The sequence below is a fragment of the Panthera uncia genome, chromosome B1 (assembly GCF_023721935.1).
Source record: "Panthera uncia isolate 11264 chromosome B1, Puncia_PCG_1.0, whole genome shotgun sequence".
NCBI classification, from domain to species: domain Eukaryota; kingdom Metazoa; phylum Chordata; class Mammalia; order Carnivora; family Felidae; genus Panthera; species Panthera uncia.
Genome location: NC_064811.1, coordinates 131,504,907 through 131,521,390, shown reverse-complemented (window position 1 = coordinate 131,521,390; position 16,484 = coordinate 131,504,907). Strand labels below are relative to the sequence as shown.

Genomic DNA, 16,484 nt, shown 5'->3' with positions numbered 1-16,484 from the left:
CTGCTCTTCAGTTATTTTATGTGTTAAATAAAGAAGCTGCCTCAGAATTGTCAATAAGATCACTTCCATATCTAGCAGTCCGTGTATCTATGAGTTCTTCACTGAGTACTTTGGTGGTCAAATTTTTTTTTTTTTTTTTATTGCTGCACAATAAGTTTCACCCAAATTTATTTATTTTTATTTTTTTGTTTGTTTGTTTGTTTTGCATGATCAATTTATAGGTATCAGTGTGTGCTTTCTTTTTTTTTATTTTTTAATATATGAAATTTACTATCAAATTGGTTTCCATACAACACCCAGTGCTCATCCCAAAAGGTGCCCTCCTCAATAACCATCACCCACCCTGCCCTCCCTCCCACCCCCCATCAACCCTCAGTTGTTCTCAGTTTTTAACAGTCTCTTATGCTTTGGCTCTCTCCCACTCTGGTGGTCAAATTTTTTAGAGCTTTCAGGTTTTCCTTTTAAAAACCTTCATAAATTCTTTCGCAGTGCACTTCCTTATTATCTCTCCCGTTCTAAAATATATAAGCTTTATAAGAGAAGGAACTCCTTATATATAAATGCTATATAAGCTGTTAACTTATGTGAAAGTAAACAACACATGCTTAAACTAACTTTATCTCCAAGTTGCTTAAGTGTTGCGTTTATTGTAGCACTGTAAATATGCAAATGTTCACTCTACCTTTTTTAATATTATATTTTGTCTTTGATGATGTCACGATGACAGCATTTTTGCTCAAACATCTGATCTCTCTGAATTCTACAGAATTATACTATACATGTTTTATTTTTGCAAGCCAACATAAATGTTGCAATAAATTTAAACTTTTATTGTATCTATTTCTGAATATCTTCATCATATCTTTGTTTACTTCCTGAAAATTAGAAATTGTATGGTAATTTACAAGTTGAAATGATAATTTGAAATAATAGTTTGATATAATGATCAAAATTCAATCATCTTTTTATGTATTTTACTAAGAGAAACAATGTTATTATATTTAATATCTAAAACTCTCTGTAACTATCAGTTGTGACTCAAAGGTTGAATATGAATCATATTATTAAAGTATTGATTAGTATTATATTTTTATTTCTGCAAAGTTTGAGGTAATTTAATGAATGAGGTTAATTTGTTGTGCTTTTCGCAATTAGCTGCTCCATAACGTATGCCAAGAATATTATACAGGGAGTGTTCACTGATGTCTAGTTATTTCCTAGACATACTATTGATTCCTGCACAGCATAAAGATCAGTGCTTTGTAAAACTAACAATATGGCTCAACCAACATCTAAAACCTGCCTAAAAGACAAGAGACAAATGTATATGGATTACATCGATCAAATCCATAATGTTTGGCCCCAAAATGAATCTTGCCAGAAGCAGAGTTTCTTCAATACTTAAGCAAACCATTGCTTGGGAGAGTTCATATTACTAAAATAAAAAATTGAAAACCTCTTGTTATCTAGAATTTCATAAAGAAAAGTAAAACTAGAATAAAATTTTTTAAGAACTTTAGTAAATGTAATTTTATGAAAGATTTAAATATGTAATTTAAGTATATGGATATATGATAAACTACTTATAAATTCTGAACTTTCTTTTTAACTAATTTTTTTTCTATCCTGTTCCTAGCATATATTAAAATTAAAATGAATCTTTGAAATATGACTTAGTTTTCTTTAATTCAAAGAATATTACTTACCGGTGCCTTTATAGTATTTTGTACAGTTACCATATTCGATATCTTCCTTTTTAATATCAAACTGAGGCAATGCAATTTTTTCTAACTGAACAGGATCCCCTGATTGCCAGATAAACCGTAAATCATCAGTTGTGTAGCCAACTATAAACAAAAGTAAATAAATAAAAATATTAGTTTGGAATATTATTACTAATACTTTTAAATATTTTAGTAGTCCAATTATTAAGTTCAGCAACGGTAAGATCATAGGCCTTACTTATATAAAATTTTTGTTAAAAATGTGAAGAGATAAAATCTATGGCCATTAATGAAAATATTAGCACAAATTTACAGATAATTAGTTGGCTTAAAGAAAAAATAAGCTAAAATATTTAGCATATTGCAGTTACAATCCTACGGCATCATATGTAGTAGCACATTTCTCTATATCAAAATTCTGAACTGTCGTTGATAAAGAGCAGTGAATAAGTCATTCTAGCTTTTTTGCATATCTACATTCACAACTATACAATATGCTACCTGGACATTAAAAAAAACAAAAAACAAAAAACATTTAAGCACGAAATCACGTATATTTTTGAAGACATGACCAGAAACTTCCCTGAAGGAGTTGCATGGCCACAGGAAAGCAGTAAAACAACCTCTCAAGTGGACAGTATTACAGCAGGCTGAAGCACACATTTTGGGCTTAGGTAATATGGCTACAATTCAAGGATCCTATAGGGTTTTACAGCATAGAGTAGCCTACCATTCAACGCTTAAAGTGTATGGATTTTCCAAAGCAATATTTCAGTGCATCGGGTAATAGATTTGAATGTAAATAGTTAAAATTTTCTACACAAATACGTATTGACACACAGGTATACACTGTACAACACATTCACAAAAATGTACATACACACACTTACATCTACAAAATCCCATTTTATACTTAGAAAGCAACCGATATTGTTCAAATGTAGGATCAAACTTCAGTACACTTAAAACAACAACAAATAACCACAAAGTAACTTTAAAGCACATCATCTAGCAAGTATATATACGATATTTTCCAAGGCTATCACTCTTTTTTTTTTTGCTGAAATAGCTCACGGTATATAGGTATTCAGGCTAAGGATTCCTTGTGTTAGTGTTCATTTTTCAAGTTTTATGTCCCACTTTTATTTTCAAAAGATAAGCATCATAGTGAATTAATGTATTTTAAAGGTAAATAATCATTTCAATAATAATTTCAATTAATATACTTTATACCTTAATGTAGTGCACCCTTCATAAACTGAAAAACATATGATCACAGAAACACAAAAATTCCAATGTTGTCGAAAAAATTTTTACACATCCAAAGAAAATGACTATTTGGCAGGATTTAGAGACAGTTTTTCAATGTTTTCAAATTTTCTGCTCTGAACACGTGATTTTAACAGCAGAACAGTTGTTAAGACATAATTTTTTTTCATTTATTTTACTTACTTTTTAAAATGTTTATTTATTTTTGGGAGAGAGAGACAGACAGACAGAGCGCGAGCAGGGGAGGGGCAGAGAGAGGAAGACACAGAATCCGAAGTAGGCTTCAGGCTCTGAGCTGTCAGCACCAAGCCCAACATGGGGCTCAAACTCACCAGCAGTGAGATCAGGACCTGAGCTGAAGTCAGATGCTTAACCGACTGAGCCACCTAGGTGCCTCATCATTTACTTTACTTATAATACTAATTTGAAATGAAGTTGGCAATTATAAGAAGTTAGAAGTGTACATCTACATAACTGAGGTAAAACTAGTACCAAAGGGATCTATCTTAGTAATGATTACAGTAAAAGAATAACTATAATTTTCCTAAATAAATTATTTTACTGACTATTTGTAATCAAAAGCATCAGTTTTATCATTGTTATCCAAGATATTAGTAGAATGTATTGTCTACAGATTTTAAACATATAGTCACATATAGATTTTATGCTATAGTCACTTTGGGTCTCATTTACATACAGCTCTCCAGCTGCATCTTGCAACGTTGTGTATCCATGGGAAACAAGGTCAAGTCCAAAGGGCAGGAAAGAGTAATAGATAACCTGAAAGTAGAAACAGAGGTCTTAGAAGTTGCTTAACATGTTTCTCTGTGATACACTGACTTAAAATATATATATATATATATATATATATATATATATATATATACACATGTATAAATGTACAAATATTAACAAGTACCTCATGCTGACAAGAACATCTCCATCACGAAAAATAAATAGAAGGATATTTTCCTGGGTCACATCATGAAAATTGGCACTTTTTTCATTTGCAAAAAATAAGTCAGGTTTCCACAGACACTTGTACATCGTGGGATCCACTGTCAGTGCATCTGAACCCCGAAAATCACTAGGGAGCTTCAACCTGGGATCGTTCCATTTTTGTCTCAAGAAGATGTTAACTCTATAGTCCTGGGGGGAAAAAAATGTGTGCGTGTGGGTGTTTATTGCTATTTGAAAGACATGCTCAGCACCAGAATAAAAAGAGTTTCAGTGATTAGCAGCACCAATATTTTTGGTCTTGTAACGTCAACCAGGATCAAAACAGTTTGGTCACTAAATAAAAAGAGCAATCTAAAACGACCCTTGTGTCTCTATAGACATTCCAGCAGCACTTGCTAGCTCCAACATCAGAATATAAGTTTACCAGTAATTGCTTTACCTTTATACAAATGCCAGTTATGCCAGTTGGGTAAGTGGTGTTATAAAAACCTGAGACTGCTAAATATTACCATTATTCTTCCCCCCCCCCCAACACACCAAAAAAAGAATAAAATTTAATTCAAAATAGATGACAAGTAGGTGAGGGGATGGACTAAATGGTGAAGGGGCATTAAGGAGGACACTGGATGGGATGAGCACTGGGTGTTACACATAAGTGATGAATTACTGAATTCTTTTCCTGAAATCATCATTACACTGTATGTTAACTAACTTTGATTTAAATTAAAATAATAATAATAACAAAACAAAATAAACAACAACAAAAAAGCTTCAGGTTATTAATCAATATATGTGTATATTGTGTCAATATCCCTAAAATAATTTTTTTTCTTTTTTGCTTATGAAATGTGCCTTTCCAACACTCACTGCTTTATGCTTAATGCCCATCTTTAATTACTCTTACTCCTATACCTCAATAAAGCTAAAAAAAAAAAAAAAAAAAAAGGAGAGTAAAGAAAAATATTTCTCCTGGCCTTTTACTAGTTAGCAAACTACAAAAATAATATATATGTGTATATAAAACATATACATTATATAATATGATGTATATATGTATATAACACACATATGTACATATGTTTACCTAAGAAGGAAAAAGAAAAACTGTCTTTGAAGATTCATACATGTACGATTATAGAGAGAATTGAAGATAGTCGAATGACATTTGCATTGGATGCAAAACAGGTACATCAAAATTTGTAAATGTTATATTTTATTTAACTATAGTAGAAAAATGTTTTGAAATCTACTAAATAGCTGATTATTTTACTTGAGTTTTTTGTCTACCTCCTAAAATTTTTATCTTAAAACTTTGTAAAAATTGAATTATGTCAAGACATAGATTTTAAGAGTATGTGCACTAGGAACAAGTTTAATACCTTAATACATTTTATTATCTGCCAGTTAAATGAGGTTCTAGCACAAATCAGGTTGTTAGTATATACGAACTTAACATTGAGCATCATGCGCACACCTTTTGATTTTAATTATATATACTATACTCAGAACGTGCACAAAAGTGTCCAAAGCATAAATTGCATTGGGCCTCAGCTTCCTTATTTTCAATCATTCAAAATTCACAAAATACTATCTATCCATATAGTCTTTTGATGTTATCAAAATGAATGAAATCATAAACTTCAAATCAAAATCCAAAATAATTAACTAGGAAGAGGTTATAGATCATCTTTTACTAAATAATAAGACCTAATAGATTTCTATAAAACATAAATGTACATGCTTTACATATGTGTAAAATATAAAATAAAGCATAAGCAAGGAGCAATCTGAGACATTTTACTTTCTCATATGATCTTCAGACTGTATAGTAATTGTAGAAGGGTAAAGGCACACAGTAGCAATATCCACACACTGAAGTACAGAGAGTAAAATAAGATTTAACCTACCTATATCTCATAGCTACTCTAAACTTAAGGTTTATAAAGGCTTCACAACATATATAACACAAATGGTTTCTTAAAAATCATATGCAGATGGTTTCAGAGTGTCCAAGGCAAATAAACCAAGGATTATATAAGCAGGGTGCATGGGTAGCTCAGTCAGTTAAACATCCGACTTCAGCTCAGGTCATGAGCTCACTGTTCATGGGTTCCAGCCCCACGTTGAGCTCTGTGCTGACAGCTCAGAGCCTGGAGCCTGCTTTGGATTCTGTGTCTCCGTCTCTCTCTGCCCCTCCCCCTCCCCTGCTGGCGCACGTGTGTGCACTCTCTCTCTCTCTCTTCCTCCCCCCACATGCCTCTCTCAAAAGTAAATAATAAACACTAAAAAAAAAGGATTATATAGGCTGACACTGAACTTATCTGCACCATTGGGGGCGGGAGGGGGGGGAAGGTAACATTTATCTTATTAAATGAACGTGGAATTAAGGAGGGAATAAAGGAGGCCAAGGACTCTAGAAAACAAAGAGTTATGTTGCACAGCTACATAAACTGTTAAAATATATGCATATCTTAAAATTCATAATGGGATTTAACTGCTTTATATCTGACTGTGGTTGTCACGACTACAAGAAATAACTCAAACTCATCCAAGACAAAGGCTTCTCACCATCATGTGGTGACACTTCCAGCAGAAGTAATGCTCTTCCCACCCCAAGTTTTTATCCATTCCAGGCAAACATCCATGGCCCTCCCCTTTAAAAGGCATACACATTAGGTTCAATTATTTTCTAATAAAATAACAATTATGCTACCTTCACTAAGCGCATGGTTGACATAGACTTGACATGACTTTGAGCACTTATGAGTATTCAACTTCATATTATTTGCTAAAAAGCTTCCTTGAAATGATCAGCTAAAATTATTGGTATTCTAAAATTACACACACTAAAACTATTTTATTACTTTCTTTATGTTCTATGTCTTGTCAAAAGGTAATTCATCAAAAACCACATCTTTTAACCTTCTATGTTTAAAATGTGCATTCACATGTCATGATAAAATACATGTCCTTAACTTGTTGTCAAGGATCAGTATGAAAAATAACCAGATGAGGTTGCCTATCTATCTTCTGTAAACATGTTGTTAAAGCCATGACCCCTTATTTTGGTCAACGACCATTATATGAAAATACACAAGATAAATTCTTCTTTATTTATTAATTTTTCACTTGTTTATACATATATTACTATATCATTCAATAGGCATTTACTGTGTGCTAGGCACACTTACTCTAAGCGCTTTGCAAAAATAAATCTATTCCTTAGAGTTTATTCCTAAAAATGCTCTCCTGATTCTCTTACATGCCTCCTATTACAGGAAAGTGAAACTGAAGTATCTCATCATGTTTTTCTTTTTGTCTGGCAGCTAAGGGGTGAAGGCTAAATTCTACAGCCAACTGAATTAATAATTCATCTCTCATATCCTGGTATGACTATCATTGCATGGTTCTTGCACATTTAGTCCTATTTCAATTATTTGCTTGCATTTTTTTTTTTTTGTTATTATACACCTCAAATCCTTGCCAGAAATAGAGATGGATGAAAAGTAAAATATCATTTGAGGGATTGTCATATACCTGACAAGAGACTGTCAGCATTATTTGGATGCCACTGTTAATTAAGCAACTCTGTCAATGTGGCTTTTAGAATCAAGATGCTTTATTTTAGTCTAATATTAGGTATTCTTATTTTAATAGAATGTTAGATATATTTATACAGATACTAATATTAAGATCTATTGGTATTCTGTATCTAGACTAAAAACAACTACATTTTGGGGTGTATGCTGGTTTGCCCTGTAGTAATTAATTTCCAATGATATTATATCAATATTTTTAATAATACTCAAGATATCTGACAGGAATGAAAGCAATGCCAACCTTTAACTTCAGCATACTTTGCATAATTAAAAAGAAGCCACCTTATAATGTTTGGGGTAACCTGAATTCTCCTTAAAATCTCCACACATACACATATCCTATATTCCACTATTCTGTCTCCAAAATTGTATGGATAGTTCATCTAAAATTATACAGCAAAATTATTTTTCTTTTAAAAATTTTATAGCAATTTTAAGAGTGTTTCTCCATGTGAAGATCATTATTCCAAATCCTTCTTGAACTCTAAACAGTATTTCCATCAATGCATGAATATCTTTATATCACTTATACCTTTATATCCATTATTAAGTTCAAAGCATTTTAACCAGCTGAAAGCTGATTAAAGCCTTGCATAGCCCTATACAGTACCAGAGGGTTTTGACAAAATAAAACCTATCTGTGGAAAAAATTACAAAATTACAAATGATACAAGAAATGATTAATGTCACCACCTTTTTATTCTATATATCATCATAAATAGTGTTTTTGAAGTTATATTAGCCAAATTATAAAGCCTAGTATAATGGAGTCAACATGGGCTAGAAAAGATAAAGTACTTGACTCAAATTTCAGCTCTGAATCTTTAGCTTTGACCCTGAGCAAGTTTCTTAACCTCTTTGAGCTCAGTTTCTTCATATAAAAAGCATGAATATCGATACCCTAATGTGATAATTCAATAAAATAATCAATTAAAAGATTAACACAGTGACTGCTATATAAATAAGTTAGTTCTCTTTTCATTAAACATCCTTGAGAATCTAGCTACAGAGTACGTTCTATACTTTCAGAAAATGTTTACTTAAATTCCTCCTAAATCCCTAGGTAATGGGTTGGCTCATTCATTCAATTCAAAAATCATTTATTAACCATATATTCTTTTCCAAACTCTGGGTACTAAGGATACATCTGTGAGTACTCCCAGACTTCAAAGATAATTGTAAGTTACACTGACAATCAGCCAAACATAAAACAATTTGCAAAAGGCTATAAAAATGGAAATAGTTTGCAACAGGGCATCTAATCTAGACTCAGGATTAGATAAAAGTAGCCAAGCGAACTGACATCAAGGCAGGGACCTGAAGACAGGACAGTCAGACAAATATGGGTCTGAATTATATATATTTTATGTGCCTTAAAGCAAGTCACTTAATCTCTCTGAGCCTCAAATTCCTTGTCAATAAAATTAATCCTAAACTATTCACAGGAATCAAATGAAATGCTGTACCTAAAGTATGAAACCTGGAACAAAGAAGTACTCAAAGTTAGCTAACTTATTATATGTATTATTAACATTATTACCAAGATAGCTATATCACCCCTGTGAAAAGGCTAACAATTACTATTGAAAGCATTTCTTTTCTATTGTTGTAAAGATGCCACCTGTAAGTTTTAATTGGTTACCAAACATCAAAACTAACTTTAATTCTATTAATTCTTCAAAAGCCTTGAAAAATCATTGTTCATGTACCAGATGTAAAGTGCTATATTAGTTGCTGATTATACACAGATCAACATAATACAATATTAGAAAACAAAGCAGATTTCTGATTATTAATTATTAATATCTGATTAATCTAATATTAAGATTTCACAGACTTTAGATACATCAATGAGCAATGGCAAGTTTGTTTTATAGACTAACAAAATAAAATATCTACTTGCTATTATGTTCCAGACTAAATTCAATGATTACAAAAGAGGCTCGGTTAACTATCAGTTTTACTATGCTAGGTTAAACATTCCTTTCTTCCTTCATTTGTTCGTTCACTAAACAGTAATTCATTAAGGACTTTCTATGTTCGAAGTTCTGAGCTACCAGTCTGAGAAGGATAAAAACATGAGGGCCATACTCTCAGAAGGTGATGAGGATACAAGTAAGGACCTAATTGGTAAGGATTCTAAGGGTGACAGTACTTGTTGACAGAATAAATGATCACTTCAGACACCAGTCAGGAAAGGCTGTAGAATGTGAATCTGAGGAGGTTCCCTGAGAGTGGGCAGAATTTTGCCAGGTGCTGCGATCAGAGAAGGTCAGGTAAGTGTTTTATCAGTATGACAAAAGACTCATTAAGGGGTGCCTGGTGGCCAGTTGGTTAAGCATCCGACTTTTGACTCAGGTCATGATCTCACAGTTCGTGGGTTCAAGCCCCGCATCAGGCTCTGTGTTGACAGCTCAGAGCCTGGAGCTGGCTTCAGATTCTGTGTCTCCCTCTCTCCTGTGTCTGCTCCTCCCATGCTCCTGATCTGTCTCTCAAAAATAAATGAAAAATTCAAAAAAAAATTAAAAAGAATCACTAAATATCAAGATACATAAATTGACAAACATAATCAATATCGTCACTAAAAAGAGGCCAGAACGAGAGACAGAGGTTTTGTACTAATCAGTGGAAAGACATTAGTTAAAAATCAAAAGCAAGAAATATACGAAGAACTCTTTTTAATTTTTTTAATGTTTATTTATTTTTGACAGAGAAACAGAACATGAGTGGAGGAGGGGCAGAGAGAGAGTGAGACACACAGAGCTGTCAGCACAGAGCCGGATGCGGGGCTTGAACCCACGAACCATGAGATCATGACTTGAGCCAAAGCTGGATGCTCAAATGACTGAGCCACCCAGGTGCCCCTACAAAGAACTCTTGAAATGCAACAATAAGAAAGCAAACAACCCCATTAAAAATGGGCCGAATATCTTAATAGACACCTCACCAAAGAAGATATACTGATGGCAAATAAGCATATGAGGAGATGTTCCACTTTACATGTCATTAGGGAAATGTAAATTAAAACAATGAGATACCACTACACCACCTATTAGAAAGGGCCAAAATCCAGCACACTGACAACACCAAATGCAAATGAGGATGTGGAACAACAGGATCTCTCATTCATTGATGGTGGGAATGAAAACGGTGCATCCACTTTGGAAGACAGTTAGAAGTTTCTTACAAAATGACACATACTGGGGCGCCTGGGTGGCTCAGTCGGTTAAGCGGCCGACTTCGGCTCAGGTCATGATCTCGCGGTCTGTGGGTTCGGGCCCCGCGTCGGGCTCTGTGCTGACCACTCAGAGCCTAGAGCCTGGAGCCTGTTTCAGATTCTGTGTCTCCCTCTCTCTGACCCTCCCCCGTTCCTGCTCTGTCTCTCTCTGTCTCAAAAATAAATAAACGTTAATAAAAAAAAAAATTTTTTAATAAAAAAATTTAAAAAATTAAAAAAAAAAATGACATACTCTTACCACACTGCACTGCTTGGTATTTACCCAAAGGAGCTGAGAACTTACACTCACACAAAAACCTGCACATCCATGTTCACCGTAGTTTTATTCATAATTGTCAAAACTCGTCCCTCAGTAAATGAATGGACAAACTGTGGTACATCCACACAACAGATATTACTCACCAGGGTAAAGAAATGCACTGTCAAGCCACGAAAAGACATACAGGAATGTTAAATATATACTATTAAGTGAAGACCCAAATCTGGAAAAGCTATATGCTGCATGATTCCAACTATGTGACATTCTGGAAAAGGCAATACTATGGATACAGTACAAAAAAAAAAAAAAAAAAGAAAAATCAGTGGTTGCCAGGGGGAGATGAGGAGATGAACAGGTAGAGCACAAAGGATTTTTAGGGTAGCGAGATTCTATTGTATCAAATTATAATAGTAGATCATGTGTTCACACCTTTGTCAAAACCCATGAAATGAACAACACCAAGAGCAAACCCTAATGTAATCTACAGCCTTTAGGTGATGATGTGTCATTGTAGGTTCACTGATTGCAACAAATGTATCTCTTTCATGCAGATGTCCACAGTGGGGGAGGCTGTAGGCAGGGAGAGGCGGGGGTGTATAAGAGTTCCCTATACGTTCTGCTCAATTTTGCTGTGAAGCTAAAACTGCTCTGAAAGAATCTACTTTTGGGGTGCCTGGGTGGTGCACTCAGTTAGGCGTCTGACTCTTGATCTTAGCTCAGGTAATGACCTTGCGGTTCGTGAGCCTAAGCCCTACATCAGGCTCTGTGCTGATGGTGCAGAGCCTGCTTGGGATTCTTTCTCTCCCTCTCTGCCCTCCCCCACTTGTGCTCACTCTCGCTCTCTTGCTCTCTCTCTCTCAAAATAAATTTAAAAAATAAAAATAAACTCTACTTTTAAAAGTGAATGCACTTGGGGCACCTAGGTGGCTCAGTCGGTTAGAGTCCGACTTCGGCTCAGGTCACGGATTCTGTGTCTCCCTCTCTCTCTGCCCCTCCTCCATTCACACTCTCTCTCTCCCTCTCGATCTGTCTCAAAAAGAAACATTAAAAAATACATACATACATACATACATACATACATACATACAAGTGAATGCACTTGGCACATAAATATATTTCAAGGATGTTTATTGCACACATCTATGTAATAGCCAAACAAACCAACAAAAAAACCCAGAAACAACATAAAATCTATCATGGAGGAACAGATTAGTAAAATATGTTATTTTCATATGATAGAATGAATTTACCATTAAAAATATGAACATAATTTGTATAAAACAATCTGATCATCCTCTCAAAACACTTATACTACGAGTTTCTTTCAAGAAAGTAACAATTCTCATGAAAAACCCAATAGTGAAGTCTGCTAAGAAGAGCCAATGAACATGAAGATATGTTCCGCCTCACTAGAAAACGAACACAGTAAAAAACAAGATTCAATTTTTTCCCTTTGTTCATGAAATTGGAAATGAGGATGATGAGTAATCATATTTATTATTCACAAGGCATGGAGACCTGGCACATTCCTACACTACGGATAGCAAAATAAACTTAAAACCTTTCTTGGAGGGTTATTTGGCAATATATATCAAAATTTAAAGAAAAGTAAACAAATTCCAACAAAGTAATTCATCCTAAGAAAGGTATGTACGAAGATGAAGCTACAAAAAAAATTGAATGCAAAACATAGTATAAACAAAATAAAAGGGAAAAGGAGGCAAAGTAAAATAAAATCTGGAAATAGAGAAAAAATGCTGTTGTTTGCCTTTTTAATATCATGCTGAAACATTGTCTAACAAGCCCACTTAAAGGGTCATAGGATTCTTCGGGAAAATGTAACTTTGTCTGACTTGCCATTTTCTACTGGTTAGGGGCCCAGATGCCATAAAATCATATAACCTATAGCAGGTTCGTAAATTGCAAATGATTTTTGCCTGGTGTAGATGCAAATGTTTTATGTCAGGTAGAAAAGATATCCACCAATAATATGTTTTTATTGCCCTGTGAGACATTAACAGGTCTGTATCTAATTTAGCAGTCTAATGTCAGCATTCATTCCTTCACTTCCAGCTCCTGAAGTCTCCACTGAAGCAGCTTTACTATCCCACTGGATCCCTCACTAATGAGTTCAATAAATCACTAACACGTCCTCACTCTACGTACATATTTAACTTTTCAACAATGATAGTCTGTCCTCACAAAGTTAAACATAGGAATACCATATGCCCCAGCAATTCCACTCCTAGGTATAAGCCCAAACGAACCAAAAGGAGAGATTCCAACAGATACTTTCATGCTCAGATTCACCGCGGCATTATTCACAATAGTCAAAAGGTGGAAACAACCCAAGTGTCCACCAAGAGATGAATGGGTAACCAAAGTGTGGTATGCAGGCATACCTTGAAGATATTGCAGGTTCAGTTCCAGACCACAGCAATGAAGTAAATACTGCAGTAAAGCAGGTCAAATGAATTGTTTGGTTTTCTAGTGCATATAAAAAGTATATTTACACTATACCGTAGTGTATTCAGTGTGTGACAGCAGTATGTCTGAAAAAACAATGTACACACCTTAATTAAAAAATATTTTACTGCTAAAAAATACCAACCATCATCTGAGCTTTCAGTGAGTCATAATCTTTTTTTTTTTGCCGGTGGAGGGTGTCTTGCCTCGGTGTTGATGGCTGCCGACTGACCAGGGTGGTGGCTGGCGAAGGCTGGGGTGGCTGTGGCAATTTCTTAAAATGAGACGACAATGAAGTTTGCCACATCCAGTGACTCTTCCTTTTGTGAATGATTTCTCTGTACCCTGAGATGCTGTCTATAGCATTTGACCCACAGAAGAACTTCTTTCAAAACTGGAGTCAATCCTCTCCAATCATGCTGCTGCTTTACAACTAAGTTTATGTACTATTCTGAAACCTTTGTTGTCATTTCAACGATCTGCACAGCATCTTCACGGAGGAGGCTCCATCTCAAGAAATCACTTTATTTGCTCATCCAAAAGGAAACAACTCCTCATCCATTAAAGTTTTATCATGGGGTCGCAGCAATTCAGTCACATCCTCAGGCTCCACCTCTAATTCTAGTTTTCTCCCTATTTCCATCACATCTACAGTTATTTCCTCCACTGCAGTCTTAAGCTCCTCAAAGGCATTAATGAGGGTTGGAATCTCTTTCTCCAAAGTCCTATGAACGTTGATATTTTGACCTTTTCCCATGAATCACCAATGATCTTAATAGCATCTAAAACACTATCTTTTCCAGAAGGGTTTCAATTTACTTTGCCCAGATCCAATGGAGGAATCACTATCTATGACAACTATAGCCTTGAGGAAAGTTTTTCTTAAATAATAAGACTTGAAGTTCAAAATTACTTCTTTTTTTAAATTGTTTATTTATTTTTGAGAGAGAGACAGAGACAGAGCACAAGTGGGGGAGGAGCAGAGAGAGGGGGAGACAAAGAATCCGAAGCAGGCTCTAGGCTTTGAGCTGTCAGCACAGAGCCTGACACAGGGCTCGAACTCACAAACCATGAGACCATGACCCGAGTCGAAGTTGGACGCTAAACGACTGAGCCAGGCACCCCAAAGTTCAAAATCACTTCTTAATCTATGGGCTGCAGAATGAATGCTATGTTAACGGGTATGAAGACAACGTTAATCTCTTTGTCCATCTCTATCGGAACTGTTGGATGACCAGGTGCATTGCGAATGAGCAGTCATATTCTGAAAGGAACCTTTTTTTAGAGCAGCTGGTCTCAACAGTGGGCTTAAAATATTCAGTAAACCAGGTTGTAAACAGAGGTGCTGTCATACAGCCTTTCTTGTGCTACTGATAAGAGCACAGGCAGAGTGGAGTTAGTATAAAGCTTAAGGGCCTTGGGCTTTTCAGAATGGTAAATAACCATTGGTTTCAACTTAAAATCACCAGCTGCATTGGGCCCTAACAAGTGAGTCAGCCTGTTCTTTGAAGTTTTGAAGCCAGACATTGACTTCTCTTCTCTAGCTGTTAAAGTCCTAGATAGCATCTTTTTCCAATAGAAGGCTGTTTTGTGTACATTGAAAATCTGCTGTTTAGTGTAGCCACCTTCATGAATTATCTCAGCTGGACCTTCTGGAGAACTTGCTGCAGCTTCTCCATCAGCACTTGCTGCTTCATCTTGCACTTTGATGTCATAGAGATGGCCTCTTTCCTTAAACTTCATGAACCAACCTCTACTAGCTTCACACTTTCCTTCTGCAGCCTCCTCACCTCTCTCAGCTTTCACAGAGTTAAAGAGAGTTAGAGCCTTGCTCTCGATTAGGCTTTGGCTTAAGGCGATGTTGTGCCTGGTGTGATCTATCTGGACCACAAAAACCTTCTTCATATCAGCAATAAGGCTGTTTTGCTCTCTTATCATTCATGTGTTCACTGGAGCAGCAGTTTTAATTTCCTTCAAGAACTTTTCCTTTGCAACCACAATGTGGCTGTTTGGTGCAAGAGGCCCAGCTTTTGGCCTATCTTGGCTTTTGATATGCCTTCCTCACTAAGCTTAATCATTTCTAGCTTTTGATTTAAAGTGAAAGACCTGCGACTCTTCCTTCACTTGAACACTTAGAAGCCATCGTAGGGTTATTAATTGGCCTAATTTCAACATTGTGTATCTTAGGGAATAGGAGGCCCAAGGACAGACAAGGAGAGAAACAGAAAATGGCTGGTATGTGGACCAGTCAGAACACACACATTTATCAGTTAAGTTTGTCATCTTTTATGAGCATGGTTTCTGATGCCCCAAAACAATTATAAGACTAACATCAAAGATCACAGATCATCATAACAAATAATAGTAACAAAGTCTGAAATACCGTGAGAATTACCAAATGTGACAAAGAGGCAGAAAGTAAGCAAATGCTGTTGGAAAAACGGCACCGATAGACTTGCTCACTGCAGGTTGCCACAAATCTTCCATTTGTAAAAAAGACAAAATCTGCAAAGGACAATAAAACAAGGTATGCCTGCATACACATACACACCGAGGAATATTATTCAGCCATAAAAAGGGATGAAATTCTGGTACACATTATGGCAGAAATAAATCTTGAAAACAGAACAACAACAAAAAGAAGACTAATGAAGAGTTTGTCTAAAAGTATTAATCATAGTAGGAATGCAAGGCAAAAAACAAACAAACAAACGAACAAAGCTCTGGGAAAGGCAAGCATTTAAGGGACAGGCTAGAAGACTGAGGAGAAAAGGAAACCCTGAGAATGTGATTTCATCACCAACCCAAACAGGCAAAAACTTTGAGAAGGTCAACAGCAGCAGACGTCACAGAAGTTCAAGTATAATCACACTTTCAGCAAATGAGGAAGCCCCTGAAAATTTTAGCAGAAGCATTTTAATAGAGTGACATAGTAAAAGCAAGATTATGGAGGATTAAGAAACTGAACA

General features: G+C 35.3%; 1 protein-coding gene across 2 annotated transcripts in view; it reads right to left on the bottom strand.

Annotated features, from left to right (window-relative positions):
- GLRB (glycine receptor beta) overlaps positions 1 to 16,484 on the bottom strand; it is a 99,280-nt gene that overhangs the window by 32,799 nt on the left and 49,997 nt on the right. For both annotated transcript variants that reach the window (XM_049631220.1, XM_049631219.1), the window contains exons 5-7: positions 3,913 to 4,142; positions 3,691 to 3,773; positions 1,707 to 1,847 (exon numbers count right to left, since the gene is read on the bottom strand). In XM_049631220.1, the coding sequence (XP_049487177.1) occupies positions 1,707 to 1,847; positions 3,691 to 3,773; positions 3,913 to 4,142 (454 nt within the window). The remainder of the gene's footprint in view (positions 1 to 1,706; positions 1,848 to 3,690; positions 3,774 to 3,912; positions 4,143 to 16,484) is intronic.